The sequence below is a fragment of the Alligator mississippiensis genome, chromosome 1 (assembly GCF_030867095.1).
Source record: "Alligator mississippiensis isolate rAllMis1 chromosome 1, rAllMis1, whole genome shotgun sequence".
Lineage (NCBI taxonomy): Eukaryota > Metazoa > Chordata > Crocodylia > Alligatoridae > Alligator > Alligator mississippiensis.
In genome coordinates, this window is record NC_081824.1 from 167,312,951 (window position 1) to 167,327,969 (window position 15,019).

Genomic DNA, 15,019 nt, shown 5'->3' on the forward strand with positions numbered 1-15,019 from the left:
CCTACCCCCAATTAAAAACATTTTATTCCCACCTTTCATGAACTTAATTTTGGACTTTAGGATTGGATTGTCCAAGGATGTAGCTCTCTTAGCATTTTTAGATCCAAGTCAGACTTTAATGTGTCTGCAGCTTGAACAATTGATTGATGCCATCCCTGATAATTCTTAAAAAACCTTAAAATGTGTTTAAAAAAAACTAAACTTTTTGCCTTCCTTTATTCAGCACACTTACTTGAGCTATGAGGATGATGGCAGTTAAGCTTTATGAACCTCCACTGAGAACTACATGTACAACTAGCATTCAGGCATGCAGTTCACAAAAACAAATATTTTTAAAGATAGCTGTCACATGTAGCATTACGTTTCTAAAATCTGGCAGCTCAGTACATACTATTTAGAGCCTGCCACAGTAGCTGTTTTTGTATCTTATGGGTTTTAACCAGTGATGGTTGATTTTTGTTGTCCATTTCTCTTCCCCCCAATATATTGCTCAAAATTACTAAGGGTTTAAATGAGTTCCTTCTCTGTTTGTAGTATATTAAATGATGGTGTTCAGAACAAACCTCACCACCCCTATTCTAAAAATGTGTGCATGTATGTGGCAGGAGGCGGGTGAACATTTTTTAATTTAAACTTTTTTTGTTCCTTTTACCTTAAAATAATTTTATCTGCATGTGTAGGTGGACTTTCTAGAACTTCTAAAAATGTAACAAGCTTACTCTCTTCTCTATATCTGTTCAGTCTGATTTCATTTTAACCTAGAAAAACATCAATGAATTTTGTTATTTTTCATGTGATACCATGTATTAAAATTGTATGTCCTCAAAATCCAATCCTGATAAGAAGGAAATTGCTGTGTGGATTGATTAAATGAATAACTATTTGAAAGACTGATATATTCCTTTTTTCTTTAAGGTGAGTGCTCCAGTGGTCACATCTACCACACAAGAGAAGCAGAAGGACAGTGATCAGTTTGAATGGGTTACCATTGAACAGTCAGGGGAACTTGTTTATGAAGCCCCAGAAACAATTGCTGCAGAGCCTCCACCAATCAAATCAACAGTTCAAACCATGTCTCCCATCCCTGCTCATTCTTTAGCTGCCTTTGGATTATTCCTTCGTCTCCCTGGCTATGCTGAGGTGCTGCTAAAAGAGAGGAAACATGCTCAGTGTCTGCTTAGATTGGTATTGGGAGTGACAGATGATGGTGAAGGAAGTATGTTGTAATTTCTATATTTCTCTATAGAAAACTGCTATGTTTTTTTCTTGACTGTATTATAGTGCCTTTGTAGCCAATGGGAACAGGTTTGTACAGATTGAAGAATCAATCTTGACCATATCTTGGATAACATACAGTCTCCATATGTGAACACTGAAACTTGTCAAACTGATCTCAAAGTTAGTAACAGTTGGGAAATATTGTCAAATGCTTTTAGTGGGATTGTGTGGGAATTGGTACTTGGTGGCCCATCATTATGTAGTGTTTCCACTGATGATCTAAAAGTGAACATAAAATCACTGCTTATAAAATATCCAGATGACAGATTGGCTGAAGGGTAAATGATGGTTATGGGATAGTAATACAGAACATTGGATAGCTTGGTAAAATGGGCCATTAGAACAACATGTTTCAGTTGTTCAGTTCAGTTCAGTTACAGCCTAATTCAATATCCTGAAAAGTGGTGACTTCGAAAAGGATGTGAGGGTCATAATGGACAAGCAATTCTGTATGAACTTTCAGTGGAAAGCTGCAGTGAAAAAAGGCTAATACAATGCTTGGATAGCCACATTTTAAGGATGTTGAGAAATTAGAAGGAGTGCAGGAAAGATCCTTTGAAATGATTTGAGGATGGAGAAAAGTGCCTTATAGTTGAGTTCTTTAAGTCTCTCATCTGTTTAGTTATCAAGTAACCTCTCAGATTTCTTACTGGTATAAGTGCCTTCACAGGGAGAAATAATGGGTACATGAGGAAAGGCATTACATGAACCAGTGACTAGAAGGTGAAGCTTTAAACTGCTGTGGGAAATAGTAGATTCTTTGTTGCCTAATGTCTTTAGATCATATCTGAATGTCATTTTCTGAAAGAGATATTCTTTAGTCAAATACAAGTTATTAGGCACAGTGAATTGGCAGCTGAGCAGAGCTTTAAGGCTGTGATACAAAGGTGGTCAGACAAGATGTTCCAGTGGCCACTTGTGGCATTACATTATGGATCTGTGGATTTGTCTGTAAGAGCAAGATCAGAATAACGCAAGCAGCTTTGGTAACAAAGGACTGAACTGCTCAGCACAAGGCCAGACCCAGTAAGATGTTAAGAATACTACCAGAAGTTAATTCAAATGATTTTCAAGACCTCTTACGTCCACTGGTAGCCAGTGAGAAGCAATGACAATCTATTTATTTCCCCTTGATATGCATTTTATCCACCTTTTTCTCAGGGTTGTCTCAATTCCTTTGTTTATACTCAGTCAAGCCTTTATTCCTTTGTAAGGACCAACGTAATAATTTCTGGTATCCAAACAAGAAACTGCTTTTTCAACCCAAAATAGATGCCCTTTTCAGTAATCATGCTCCCGACAATGTCTACCCAACATTAGATCCACTGCCGCAGCTAATACAAAGAGCAATATACTTTATAGGTTTCTCAGTTCTTCCATGAATTTCTGTTTTTTGTTTTCCTCCCCTCTCTAATGACTCCTCTCATTGGGATGGTGGACAGAAAAAGTTAGATACCAAATTTCATTTGAATTTTCCCTCCAATTTTGGGACTACCCAAAGCTGTTCCTGGTTTTGTCATTTTGCTAATTCATAGGAACATGGGCCCAGAAGACCTCCTTGGTCATCAAGTCCAGTCCTCTGCTTTCATAGGCAACCATATTGTATAGTCCCTTTCATAAACTGATAGGACTGAATTTAAAAGTAGGTAGGCTTTTTTGCCTCTAATGTCATTATTGGAAAGTCATTCCATAATCTACCTACTCTGGTGGATAGAAATCTTTTTCTAATTTCCAACCTAATTATTTTTCATGGCCAAATTGTGCCAACGTTGTCCTTGTGGCTTAAATAACTCTTCTCCCTCCCCAGTGTTCATATTCCTTATGTATTAGGAGAGCATTCACTTTCATTTTGCAAGAGGAAGCAGGGCATGTTCTTTTAGTTTTCCATTAAAATCTGAAAAATCCTGAGTGCTTCAGTATTTGCGTTAAACAGGACCAAATGTGTAGCGAAACACAGTATGAACCAGCTTTTCTTCCTGGATATAGGGGTTCAAATCTTATTTTGTTCATAGGTTACTATATACATTCTTTTAGTGTCAGATTAATCTGTAAAGGAAATAAGTTCACAGCTTTTCCCCTACTCTCTCATCTTTTCCCGGTGGAAGATTTTTGCTAGAGAGAAATTCAACCTTAGATAATTTATTTTGCTAAAGACTTAAATAATGTTTTTAGAATATTGCTGTATACTTGTAATAAATCTTTACAAAGCATAACACATTGTGCTGAGCTATTAAAAGAAAATACATAATGTTGATTTCTTTTTCTCTTCAACTTAGGTCATATCCTTCAGTCCCCTTCAGCTAATGTGCTTCCAACTCTTCCATTTCATGTGCTGCGTAGTTTGTTCAGCACTACACCATTGACTACTGATGATGGAGTTCTCCTTAGGCGGATGGCATTGGAAATTGGGGCAATACATCTTATCCTTGCTTGTCTGTCTGCTCTAAGTCATCATGCCCCAAGAGTGCCCAACTCCAGTCCCAACCAGACAGAGGTAAGCTTAGCTTCAGGTTAGTAATTACTTCGATTCAGTAACCCAGTCTTTAACTGGGATGCTAGGGTAGCATTGCACACTGGTGTCCTGCAGCTATTAGAAATGAAATCTTCAGAACAGATGCTCAAGGGAAGTAAAAAACTAACTTGAAAATCCTACCCGAAGTACTGTTTCTTGCAGGTTACTTTAAATGTCCTATGATCAACATAAAAATCATGAATGCTAAATTAATGTGAATGTTGTGAAGTTAATTGGAAAATTTAGGTTGCCGGTGCTTGGCCTACTTGTGCACCTCTAGTAAGGTGTATTGCTTAAGCTTACGCATTATTATCTACAAGAGTAGTGCTTCGTTCTGTGTAGTGGACGGATAGTGGTTGATAGAGAAACTTCAGTATTTTTTTTAAATTAGTTAACATTTGACCCTTTTGACCTTATTTTACCTCTGTGCTGAATACAGGATTAATTTCATTTACATGGATTCACAAACACAAATGAATTGATCTTCTCAACTTGCTTGTGAGAGTGTGACTTTACAGGCAGTCCTCAACTTATGGAGATTTGCACTCCCGGTGCTTCACCATTTACACCCATGTTATTACTTATGGCGCTGGATCCTCGCACTTATGGCACTACAGGGAAATTTACAATGAGAAAAAGAGGGGCAGCAAAACAAACATCAGTTTCTCAAAAAGCCATCAAGTGGCCCTAAGTCTCCCCAAAGAAGGCCTTCTCAATTCCATGACCCTGATGGTGTCCCTTCACCTTCTGATTAAATAAAATTTTATATGATTAGATACTGTATTGCCCTGCTTAATCGATTTATATGCAGTACACTTTAGAAAGCTTTGTACTGTACAGTGTATATCATTTATAGTTGATTAAATAGTTGATTTAATCAACTATAAATGCAAAGCATCCACACCAGAAGACAGGCAGGTGATCCAGGCTGACCTGGACAGGCTCAGCAAGTGGGCGGATGAGAATCTGATGGTGTTCAACGCCGATAAATGCAAGGTTCTCCACCTTGGGAAGAAAAACCCGCAGCATCTTTATAGGCTCGGCAGTGCTATGTTGGCTAGCACTGTGGAAGAAAGAAACTTGGGGGTTATCGTTGACCACAACATGAACATGAGCCTGCAGTGCGATGCTGCGGCTAGTAAAGCGACCAAAACGCTGGCTTGCATCCATAGATGCTTCTCAAGCAAATCCCGGGACGTCATTCTCCCCTTGTACTCGGCCTTGGTGAGGCCACAGCTGGAGTACTGCGTCCAGTTTTGGGCTCCACAATTCAAAAAGGATGTGGAGAAGCTTGAGAGTCCAGAGAAGAGCCACGCGCATGATCAGAGGTCAGGGAAGCAGACCCTACGATGACAGGCTGAGAGCCCTGGGGCTCTTTAGCCTGGAAAAGCGCAGGCTCAGGGGTGATCTGATGGCCACCTATAAGTTTATCAGGGGTGACCACCAGTATCTGGGGGAACGTTTGTTCACCAGAGCGCCTCAAGGGATGACGACTAGGTCAAATGGTCATAAACTACTTCAAGACGGTTTCAAGCTGGACATAAGGAAGAATTTCTTTACTGTCTGAGCCCCCAAGGTCTGGAACAGCCTGCCACCAGAGGTGGTTCAAGCGCCTACATTGAACACCTTCAAGAGCAAACTGGATGCTTATCTTGCTGGGATCCTGTGACCCCAGCTGACTTCCTGCCCTTTGGGCAGGGGGCTGGACTCGATCTTCCAAGGTCCCTTCCAGCCCTAATGTCTATGAAATCTGTGAAATGTTAAATATGGTGTTTATGGTCATTTCTGTAAGAAGTTGGGCATCAGGCCCTTGGTCAGGAACATAACCCCCTATTATAACATTTTTTCTATGGGAAAATCAGATTCAATTTGCATTGTTTTGACTTACAGTGCCTTTTCCAAGAACATAACCTGCCGTAAGTGCGAGGACTGCCTGTACTCCTATTTTTCAAAAGGGAAATGAAGGATCGTTCAGGAAGCAGCTTCTTTCAAAACCAAGCATCATTCATTTCCTGAGCATTATTTATCCTGTGCACTAAGGGATAAATCCTTTGCGGGGAAAACTGTGATAATGCAAATACCATGGTGCATATATATATGCACAAGAGGGTTGCGATTTAAGTCTTCACAATCATAAGATTTCTGTTCAAGGAATAAAACTTGTGTCAGACTGTAACATAATGGGAACCAAACTTATTTGGCAGGTGTGCCACAAATTAGTCCCATGCCCTCCCTAAGTGCCACTCCAGTTTCCTTGCAGCCTGATGGGCTGCTTTGTTTTTTGCTTCCTGTCCTGTGCTCCCTGACCAATCTACTGCTTTGTTTCTGCTCCCTGCTGTATCTGTCTCTGTGCTGCTTGTCCCCTCCCCAATCTGCCTTATGCCACCTACAAAGGCTGGTGCTAATACTTAATGGCTTGCTTGCTGCAGTTTAGCGTTTCAAACCTGCTGTAGCGTTTCAAAACTCCTCCAAGTCCCTGAAAAGGCAGCAGCCTCCAAGAACAGAATGTTCCTTCTGTTCCTCCACCATCAGAAACAGTGAAGGTGGGACACCATCTGTTTTTAGAGGGAAGTGCTAGAATTGAGACTGCTGATCTTCATAGTGAACAGTTGGATTTTTTTTCTTTTCCTGTGAGCATGAGTGTGCAATAATGTATTACCAGCCTGATACCAGACTAGAGAGTAGACTGTTTCACATTCTGTTCAAACAGGTACATGCAGCAGACTGCTCACTCTAATTACTTGGACCCATGGTTTCACCTTTCATCCTTTTTCATCCCATCCACAGTCTCAAGAGAGCTGCTAAAATGTGTAATTTTGAAAAAGATCTCCCTTCTTGGAACAAGTAGTGAAAGATCTAGTTCCCTCAGAATAAATGTGCTTGTGTTTATACTTCATATTCTTTATCATCCAAAATGCACAGGAGGCATTGGAGTCGTGGTTTTTGAAGTGAAGTGTCTTATGTGGCTGAAGAAAACAAGTCTGTGGATGGTAGACCTAAAATACAACAGAAGACCAAATAGATTTGCACCTAATAGACTAGATTAGAGATTCATAGCATGAGCTTTCATGGGCATGCGCTGTCAGATGCTGATGAATTATCTACATCTTCATAAAATAATCTGATTAAGTAACCCCACTGATGCTATTCATGTCTGACAGTCTGAGATTCCTCAACCTTATTAGACTCCAGGCACCCTTTGAAAAATGCCAGCTCTTCTTTATTTGACTATGAAAAAATAATAGAGCAAGTCTACTGTTGTAAAGAACTTGGACCACAACAATGTTTTTAACCATATGGATTCCTATTTGAAATCTCTGGATTTATCTTGTGAATCATATTTGCACACCTAATATTGCATGGCAACCTTGGATCAACCTTGAAAGGATCTCAAAGCTCCCCAAGATGCTAGAACATGATGGTTGAGAATCTTTGGTATATAACATGCAAATTGACTCTGTTTTCTGCTTGACTTCAGACTAACATGGCTAACTACCTATCTCAGTCCTAAAATAAGCCATAATTGCCCTGCATCTAGAAATTGTTTTTATATATGTGAAGCTGGCAAAGGTTTGTTTGCCCCCTGGTGGTCTTCAGGTAGCTTTCTGAGATTCACTTTCGTAACATCCCACTTCTAGCAAAACATGCCTCAGATACCAGGATTTTCATTATAATGCTAATAAAATCTTAGCATGAGTCCAGAAGTACTCGCATGTAACCCATTTGCTGATGAAATCTTAGTAAGGACTGCTATTCAGAGCAGCAGCCCAGCAAGCAGATGCTCTAGATGTTTTTTATAAGGTCTGGTTCCACTCACTAGATAACAGTGTAAGACAGGGGTGGGCAAAATGCAGCTCGGGGGCTGGATGCGGCCCGCCAGGCCAGTCTGTCCAGCCCTCAGGACCCCTAAAAAATTTAGAAAATTAATATTCATCTTCCCTGGGCTGCCTGTCCTGTGGCCCTTGATGGCTTGCCAAAACTCAGTAAGCAGCCCTCTGCCCAAAATAATTGCCCGCCCCTGGTGTAAGATCAAGCAGTAATCACGCATGAAGAATCTTCTGATTTCTTGAAGAATGATGAATCTAGAGAATATGTTGACAGTCCATTCATGTTGCCTTTCAGGTCAGTGTTTTCACAACAAATGCATGTTTTGTTGGGTTGGGAGCATACCTGAAAACAAAACAATGAAGGGGCTTCAGGAAATCCCATATAGAAAAGGGGAAAGTACTTACTTTTTCATGTTTACAGAAGTGAACACCCTAGAAGAGTGGTTCTCAACCTTTCTCTAGGCTCATGGCACCCTTCAGAAAATGCCAGCTTTAAGTTTTTTAGGCTTGTTTTTGTTTTTCATTTAGAGGGTAGTTTTCTTGGTTTTTTTGTTGGTTGATTTTACTACAGAAAAATAATAGAGCAATTTTTCTATTGCAAAGAACTCAAAGATCACAACAGATCTGAATGCTTTGATGCTCTGGATTCGTGCTTGAAATCTCTTGGTTTAACTTCTTAATTATATTTGCACACTGAACAATGCTACAATTACATGGCACCCTACAACAACACTGAAAGGATCTTGAGGCACCTCAGGTTGTCCCAGCACCCTGTTTGAAAATTACTGCCATAGAGGTTTTTATTACCACCTTAATGGGGAGCATGTGTTTAGTTCTGTTTGTCACCATCATGGTGGCACTCCTGAACAATCTGCAGAGCCAGAAGGCTCCAAGCATATAATTACAAATAAAAGCATGTTTAAAAATGTTACTATTTTTTTAATTGACAGTATAAATTTACAACAGCTATGCTTCATAAAATAAAAAGTATTAAGGACAAAACATTGTCTTGGTTCAGTATCCAAAATAGCCTTCAACACAAAAATAGCCTGTGCAGTAACATATAAACAAATGTTCTGCATTCTTTACTTCAGTCCTAAACTGTCATCTAATCTACTTCAGTAGCGAAACTACAATGTGCTCATCTGCATGGAGTTGTCACCAGCTCTGAATATATTGTTTCTTTGGCCTTGAAGGCAGCTGTCATGACCACTGACCAGGAGCTCTTAAAGAAAGATTTCACCTCAAAAATATAAGTCTTAGTGCAGGCCTGCTGAATCTTGTATTTTAAAATTTTCCTTCTATGACAGGTAAGGGTAGAAAAGTTAAGTGTTAGTTGGATTTGTTGATAGGATGCAGGCTTACCAAATTCTCCTAATGATGTGTGGGTACTTGCCCTGAAAGGCATGGAGTCTACCCTCCCCAGACCTTCAAGTCCATATATTTGAAAGGAGCTGTAGGTATTCAGCACTGCTGAAAATCAAGTTGAGGATTTGTGTTGAGTACCCATTTAGGTAACTTCAGGCACCAGGTTGAGTTCTTTCTTATTATCTGTGTACCTTTCTCTTAAAATCCAACAAGTTGACTTTCAATTTAACCCATGCCACCTCTGCTGACCTGCATGTGCTGGGATCAGGGCTCCAGAGCCCTACGTTGGCTCTACCCAGCCCCACATTACCTGATCTACTATATATATATTTTTTAAATCCTTGCTGTTTCTTTTGCAGGACAGTAGAAGTATTTTAAATCTGCACAACATGTAGGGTCTGTAATCTGAGTTTGGGATTCACTTTTTTTAAGCCACAGGTGTCAAGTACGCACAACAGTGCATCAACCGAAGAACAGCAGCTGTACTGGGCCAAAGGTACTGGCTTTGGAACTGGCTCCACAGCTTCGGGATGGGATGTGGAGCAAGCTTTGACTAAACAAAGGCTGGAGGAAGAGCATGTCACCTGTCTTCTTCAGGTACTGAATGGTGAAATCTATGTAACTGTATAAGCATTTGTGTATGTGCTACTGACAAAATTTATTGCTAGAAAAAAATTGTATTTCTAACACTTTTTCACTTAAGTATTTGAAACATTTTGCTTTTTGAGTTGATCCATCAGTCAGCCCTTTGGCTGTTAATCATTAAAATATACCATATTCACTCACATATCGCATGCACTTTTCCCAAAAAATCAGCCCACCAAAACTGGGGCACATGCCTTAAGGAAGGAAGCTGATTTTTCTTTGCTGGAATAAAAGCAAGCATGGAGACATTGCTACAAAATGGCTGCCATGCTTCTCCCTCTGCTGTCTTCAGGGAGAGAAGGGATGGAGTTCACTCTTCAGGGGCAGAGTTACAGTGTTAACCCTTTTGCAGCCACACAATCCCCTGCAGTCAGCCTTGAATCATTACTCTAAAAATCTTTTTTTCCCTTCATTCTACCTTCCCAAAACCACTTGCATCTTATTTGTGGGGGCACGTGGTATACATTAAAATAATACTATAACATGCAAGAAACAAGATCACAGCCATGAAGGCAGTGGAGCTCATTTTCCTACAGAACAGAGTATACCCTTTTTTAGTCAACTAACAGTTATTGGGACATAGATTCATAGATGTTAGGGTTGGAAGGGACCTCAATAGATCATCGAGTCCGACCCCCTGCATAAGCAGGAAAGAGTGCTGGGTCTAGATGACCCCAGCTAGATACTCATCTAACCTCCTCTTGAAGACCCCCAAGGTAGGGGAGAGCACCACCTCCCTTGGGAGCTCGTTCCAGACCTTGGCCACTCGAACTGTGAAGAAGTTCTTCCTAATGTCCAATCTAAATCTGCTCTCTGCTAGCTTGTGGCCATTATTTCTTGTAACCCCCAGGGGCACCTTGGTGAATAAATACTCACCAATTCCCTTCTGTGCCCCCGTGATGAACTTATAGGCAGCCACAAGGTCGCCTCTCAACCTTCTCTTGCGGAGGCTGAAAAGGTCCAGTTTCTCTAGTCTCTCCTCATAGGGCTTGGTCTGCAGGCCCTTAACCATACGAGTGGCCCTTCTCTGGACCCTCTCCAGGTTATCCGCATCCTTCTTGAAGTGTGGCGCCCAGAATTGCACGCAGTACTCCAACTGCGGTCTGACCAGTGCCCGGTAGAGGGGAAGTATCACCTCCTTGGACCTATTCATCATGCATCTGCTGATGCATGATAAAGTGCCATTAGCTTTTCTGATGGCTTCGTCACACTGCCAACTCATGTTCATCTTGGAGTCCACTAGGACTCCAAGATCCCTTTCCGCTTCCGTGCCACCCAGCAGGTCATTTCCTAGGCTGTAGGTGTGCTGGACATTTTTCCTACCTAGATGCAGCACTTTGCATTTCTCCTTGTTGAACTGCATTCTGTTGTTTTCTGCCCACTTGTCCAACCTGTCCAAGTCTGCTTGCAGCTGTTCCCTGCCCTCCGGCGTGTCCACTTCTCCCCATAGCTTTGTGTCATCTGCAAACTTGGACAGAGTACATTTCACTCCCTCGTCCAAGTCACTGATGAAGACATTAAAGAGTATCGGTCCAAGGACCGAGCCCTGCGGGACCCCGCTGCCCACACCCTTCCAGGTCGAAGCCGACCCATCTACCACGACTCTCCGGGTGCGACCCTCCAGCCAATTTGCCACCCACCGGACTGCGTAGTCATCCAAGTCACAGCCTCTTAACTTGTTCACCAGTATGGGATGGGATACCGTATCGAAGGCCTTCCTGAAGTCTAAGTATACGACATCCACCCCTCCTCCTGTGTCCAGGCGTTTCGTAACCTGGTCATAGAAAGAGACTAGATTGGTCAGGCACGATCTGCCCGCCACAAACCCGTGCTGGTTTCCCCTCAGCATAATTTGCCCTGCTGGGCTCTCACAAATGTGAGCCTTGATAATTTTTTCAAAGACTTTGCCAAGGATGGAGGTGAGACTGACTGGCCTATAGTTGCCTGGGTCCTCCTTCCTCCCCTTCTTGAAAATGGGGACCACATTGGCCCTTTTCCAGTCCTCCGGGACTCGGCCTGTGTGCCACAAGCATTCAAATATTCCCGCCAGTGGCTCTGCAATGATGTCGGCCAGTGCCTTCAGCACTTTATATAAACATATAAAGGTTCGTACAAAAACCCCTCCATCCTAAGTTACAAATTAGATAGATTACTTCTTAGCTTCCAGTATAGCTGTCCCTGTAAAAAGAACTGAGCATAAAAGCGGGTATGCTGATCTGTTAGCTGGCAGATAGTTCTGAGTGGTCATTGCACCAAGTAATTTTCCAACAGGTTTCTGTGGAGTTGTTCTATATCTAGTCAAAAGAAATGACGGTTCATCAGAGGAAGAGCCAAAAAATTAGGAACAGACGTTCTAGCTAATAGGTTTCTGTTTTACCCACCACTAGAATGGGTAAATGACTGCTTTAAGAAATGCATGCATACCAGCCTGTGGCTTCTTTACTATTCATTTCATCCAGGAAGAGCACACACCAACTGCAGATGCTTCCTCAGCCTGATGAATGGTATTTATACCCAAAAGCTTGCAAAGAAGAATTTTTCCAACTATTTGAGTTCGTCTAATAAAAGATATCAGATTTACCCAAAAAACCTTGTCTGTCAGGCTATGCATTCAAATACAGTTGGGTTTCTTTGGAAAGGTCCACTCAGCCTACCCACCAGTTCTAGTCTCCTTTTTCTTCTTGCTCAGCATAACAGTAAACTTGAACCATTTACATTTTATCAGTGATTGAATTCAGTACAGTCCAGCTAGTGGCTGATGGGCCACATGGTTAACCTGCAGTCCATGGGCCTAGGAGCCACCCCTCTCATAGCCACATGGCACAGAAGGGCTGAGTGTTGGATGTCCTACTTGCTTGGTGTAGGACACAGAGATTGTGTGCTGCTGCAGCAATTCACATGGCAGGGGAAGGGTTACGTGCTGGTCTTAGAATTAAGGGAGTGGATGGTCACATGTTATCTGTGCAGTTGGGAGCTGCCCCTGCAGTATGTGGCTACAAGTTGTGTGGCCCCCAGCTGCACTGAAAATGGTCAGCTCTGGGCAGAAGTGATGTGATTAAAGCTTTGGAGCTGAGCAGCAGTTTGAAAATTTTTAGCTCTGATTCTCAACTTTTTTAGGCTCAAGGTGCCCCTTGAAAAATGCCAGTGCTTAGCTCAGTGATTCTCAACCTGGTTAGACTCAAGGTGTCCCTTGGAAAATGCCAACTCTTTGTTTTCACTTGGCTTTTGACTACAGAAAAAACAATAAAGCAATGTTTATGTTCTAGAGAAACTCAGAAAGACCACAACAAGGCAAAATGTTTTAACACTATGGATTCCTGTTTGAAATCTCTGGGTTTATCTTGTGAATTAATTTTGGACACCTAACAGTGCATAATACTCCACGGCACCATTGAAACGCTCTCAGGGCACTCAAGGGTGGCATGGGACCCTGGTTGAGAATAATTCTTTAACCTAAGGGTATCTCTTATAGAGTTACCTAGGGTAACACCTGATTTGTGTGTTGTTTCTTTCATTTCTAAAATAGACTTAAAATAAAAACTGAGAAAACAGAAGAATACATAATTGACACTATCAGGTTTTTATTTCAATTAAAGAATTCATCATTATAGATGTACACTGAAAAGATTCCCCCAACTCCTACCAAATATTCCACATTAAAAAAAAAAAGACTGCATAAATAGGCCTTGGGGCCAGATGTGAAATTCAACAAATTTCAACAGAAGCCATCTCAGAGCAGCATAGGGCAAGCCCTTTTTATAAAACATTACCACAAGTGTGCTTCATTTTGCTGTAAGCTTCAAGTACATGTGTTGATCTCAAATACTGGAAGGATGTATAAGGAAGGTATTTTTTTGAGGTGGCCAGTTATGGTAGATTACAGAACACAGGCATCATGCTTATTACAAAAAACCGTTCCTAGGAAAATAAGGAGGTACAATGTTTTTATTATTCACAAGCAGAAGTTTTTTGGCAGTTTTCATATGTTGCCTCATGGGTGGATTAAAGTGGTAGTGATCAGTCCAAAGGTGAAAGTTAAAATTTTTTTGCTGCTTCAGGTAAAAAGAGCACTGTGTTAGTGTTTTGCTGTTTAAAGGTAGGATAGGATCTAACAGTGACCCTTTGGCTATGAATTTTATTAATAACAGGGCAGATATCTACTTGGCCAGTTGCATGGTCTGTCTTATGACTTAAATACTGGATTAATTGTGAAGATGGGTAATATTTGGAAGGAAATTAATCTAATAGGTGTTTTAGAATACATCCTTGAAACCACATCATTTGGGGGTATTTAGCCATACAGGACATTCAAAGGTTTTTAAAATAAAAACATGACTGTATCATTTGAAATATTATTTTTTTTTTTGTTTTCACATGAATAACAGAAATAGTAGTTAACTGTGATTAAATTTCTGTATAGGAACTTACCTGAAGATGTCTCTCAGAAATACATTACAGCATTTTATTGGTAAAATAATTGTAGACTACCATTCAGTAATTTTTAAAATTGGTGCAATTTAAGTTCTTTCCACTAAAATGTATAAGCTTTTGATTAAGTCTCTTAATGTTTTTCAGGTCCTTGCAAGTTATATAAATCCTGCAGGGAGCTCGTCAAATGGAGATTCCCAGACTAGCCATGAGGCTAGAGGACAGAACAGCAATGCACTTCCATCAGTTCTGTTAGAGCTACTTAGTCAATCTTGTCTCATTCCAGCAATGTCGTCATATCTCCGTAATGATTCAGGTAATGTACTGATGTTCTCTTATAAAGCCTATTCCACTTGGTTCTATTAAATTAGCATGATAGGAAAATATTAATCTCAAGATAATTGTAAGGATTCATTTGCAAGATAATTTCATGGTTTTTGTACAAAATGAGTAATTCTTCCTGGTTTACTTCAGGGGTGTTTTCAGCATTTAAAAAAAGGAAAAAGCATGTTTTTATTCCTCTTGTTACAGTAGCTTCACTTATGCCTAATGAGATTTACATTGTTTGCTATTCATTTGACTATTCATAGAACTTCTTATTGTGTTTATAAATTTTGAAACTGTTGAACTGTTTTCCGTACTTTCTAAGTGTTTTTTAAAAATAGTTTTTGTTGGTTTTTTTTTCTGGTAGGGAGGCCTATTTAGATCGTGTCAGTTTGCAAATTGCATTTGAATGTTGTACCCTATTTATCTTCACCAATATCTGAAGTTACCAGAATAGAAAGATTTCATATTACTCCTTAAGTCTCGTGGAGAGATTTAAAAAATTGAGCCTGTGAGAAATGTGTGTTTATATGCTTAAAGTTATTAAATGCCAGGACTTGAAAGCACTTGGTACAGGGGCAGTCTAATTTGCTTGTCTCCTTTTTTATGAAGGTCATACTTTTTGTTATACTTTAAT

The 15,019-nt window shown here is 40.5% G+C and overlaps 1 protein-coding gene across 1 annotated transcript in view; it reads left to right on the top strand.

The window, feature by feature from the left end:
• BIRC6 (baculoviral IAP repeat containing 6) overlaps positions 1–15,019 on the top strand; it is a 322,923-nt gene that overhangs the window by 219,911 nt on the left and 87,993 nt on the right. The window contains 4 exon segments of the mRNA XM_019500584.2: positions 916–1,216; positions 3,555–3,772; positions 9,418–9,582; positions 14,206–14,374. Of these exon segments, the coding sequence (XP_019356129.1) occupies positions 916–1,216; positions 3,555–3,772; positions 9,418–9,582; positions 14,206–14,374 (853 nt within the window).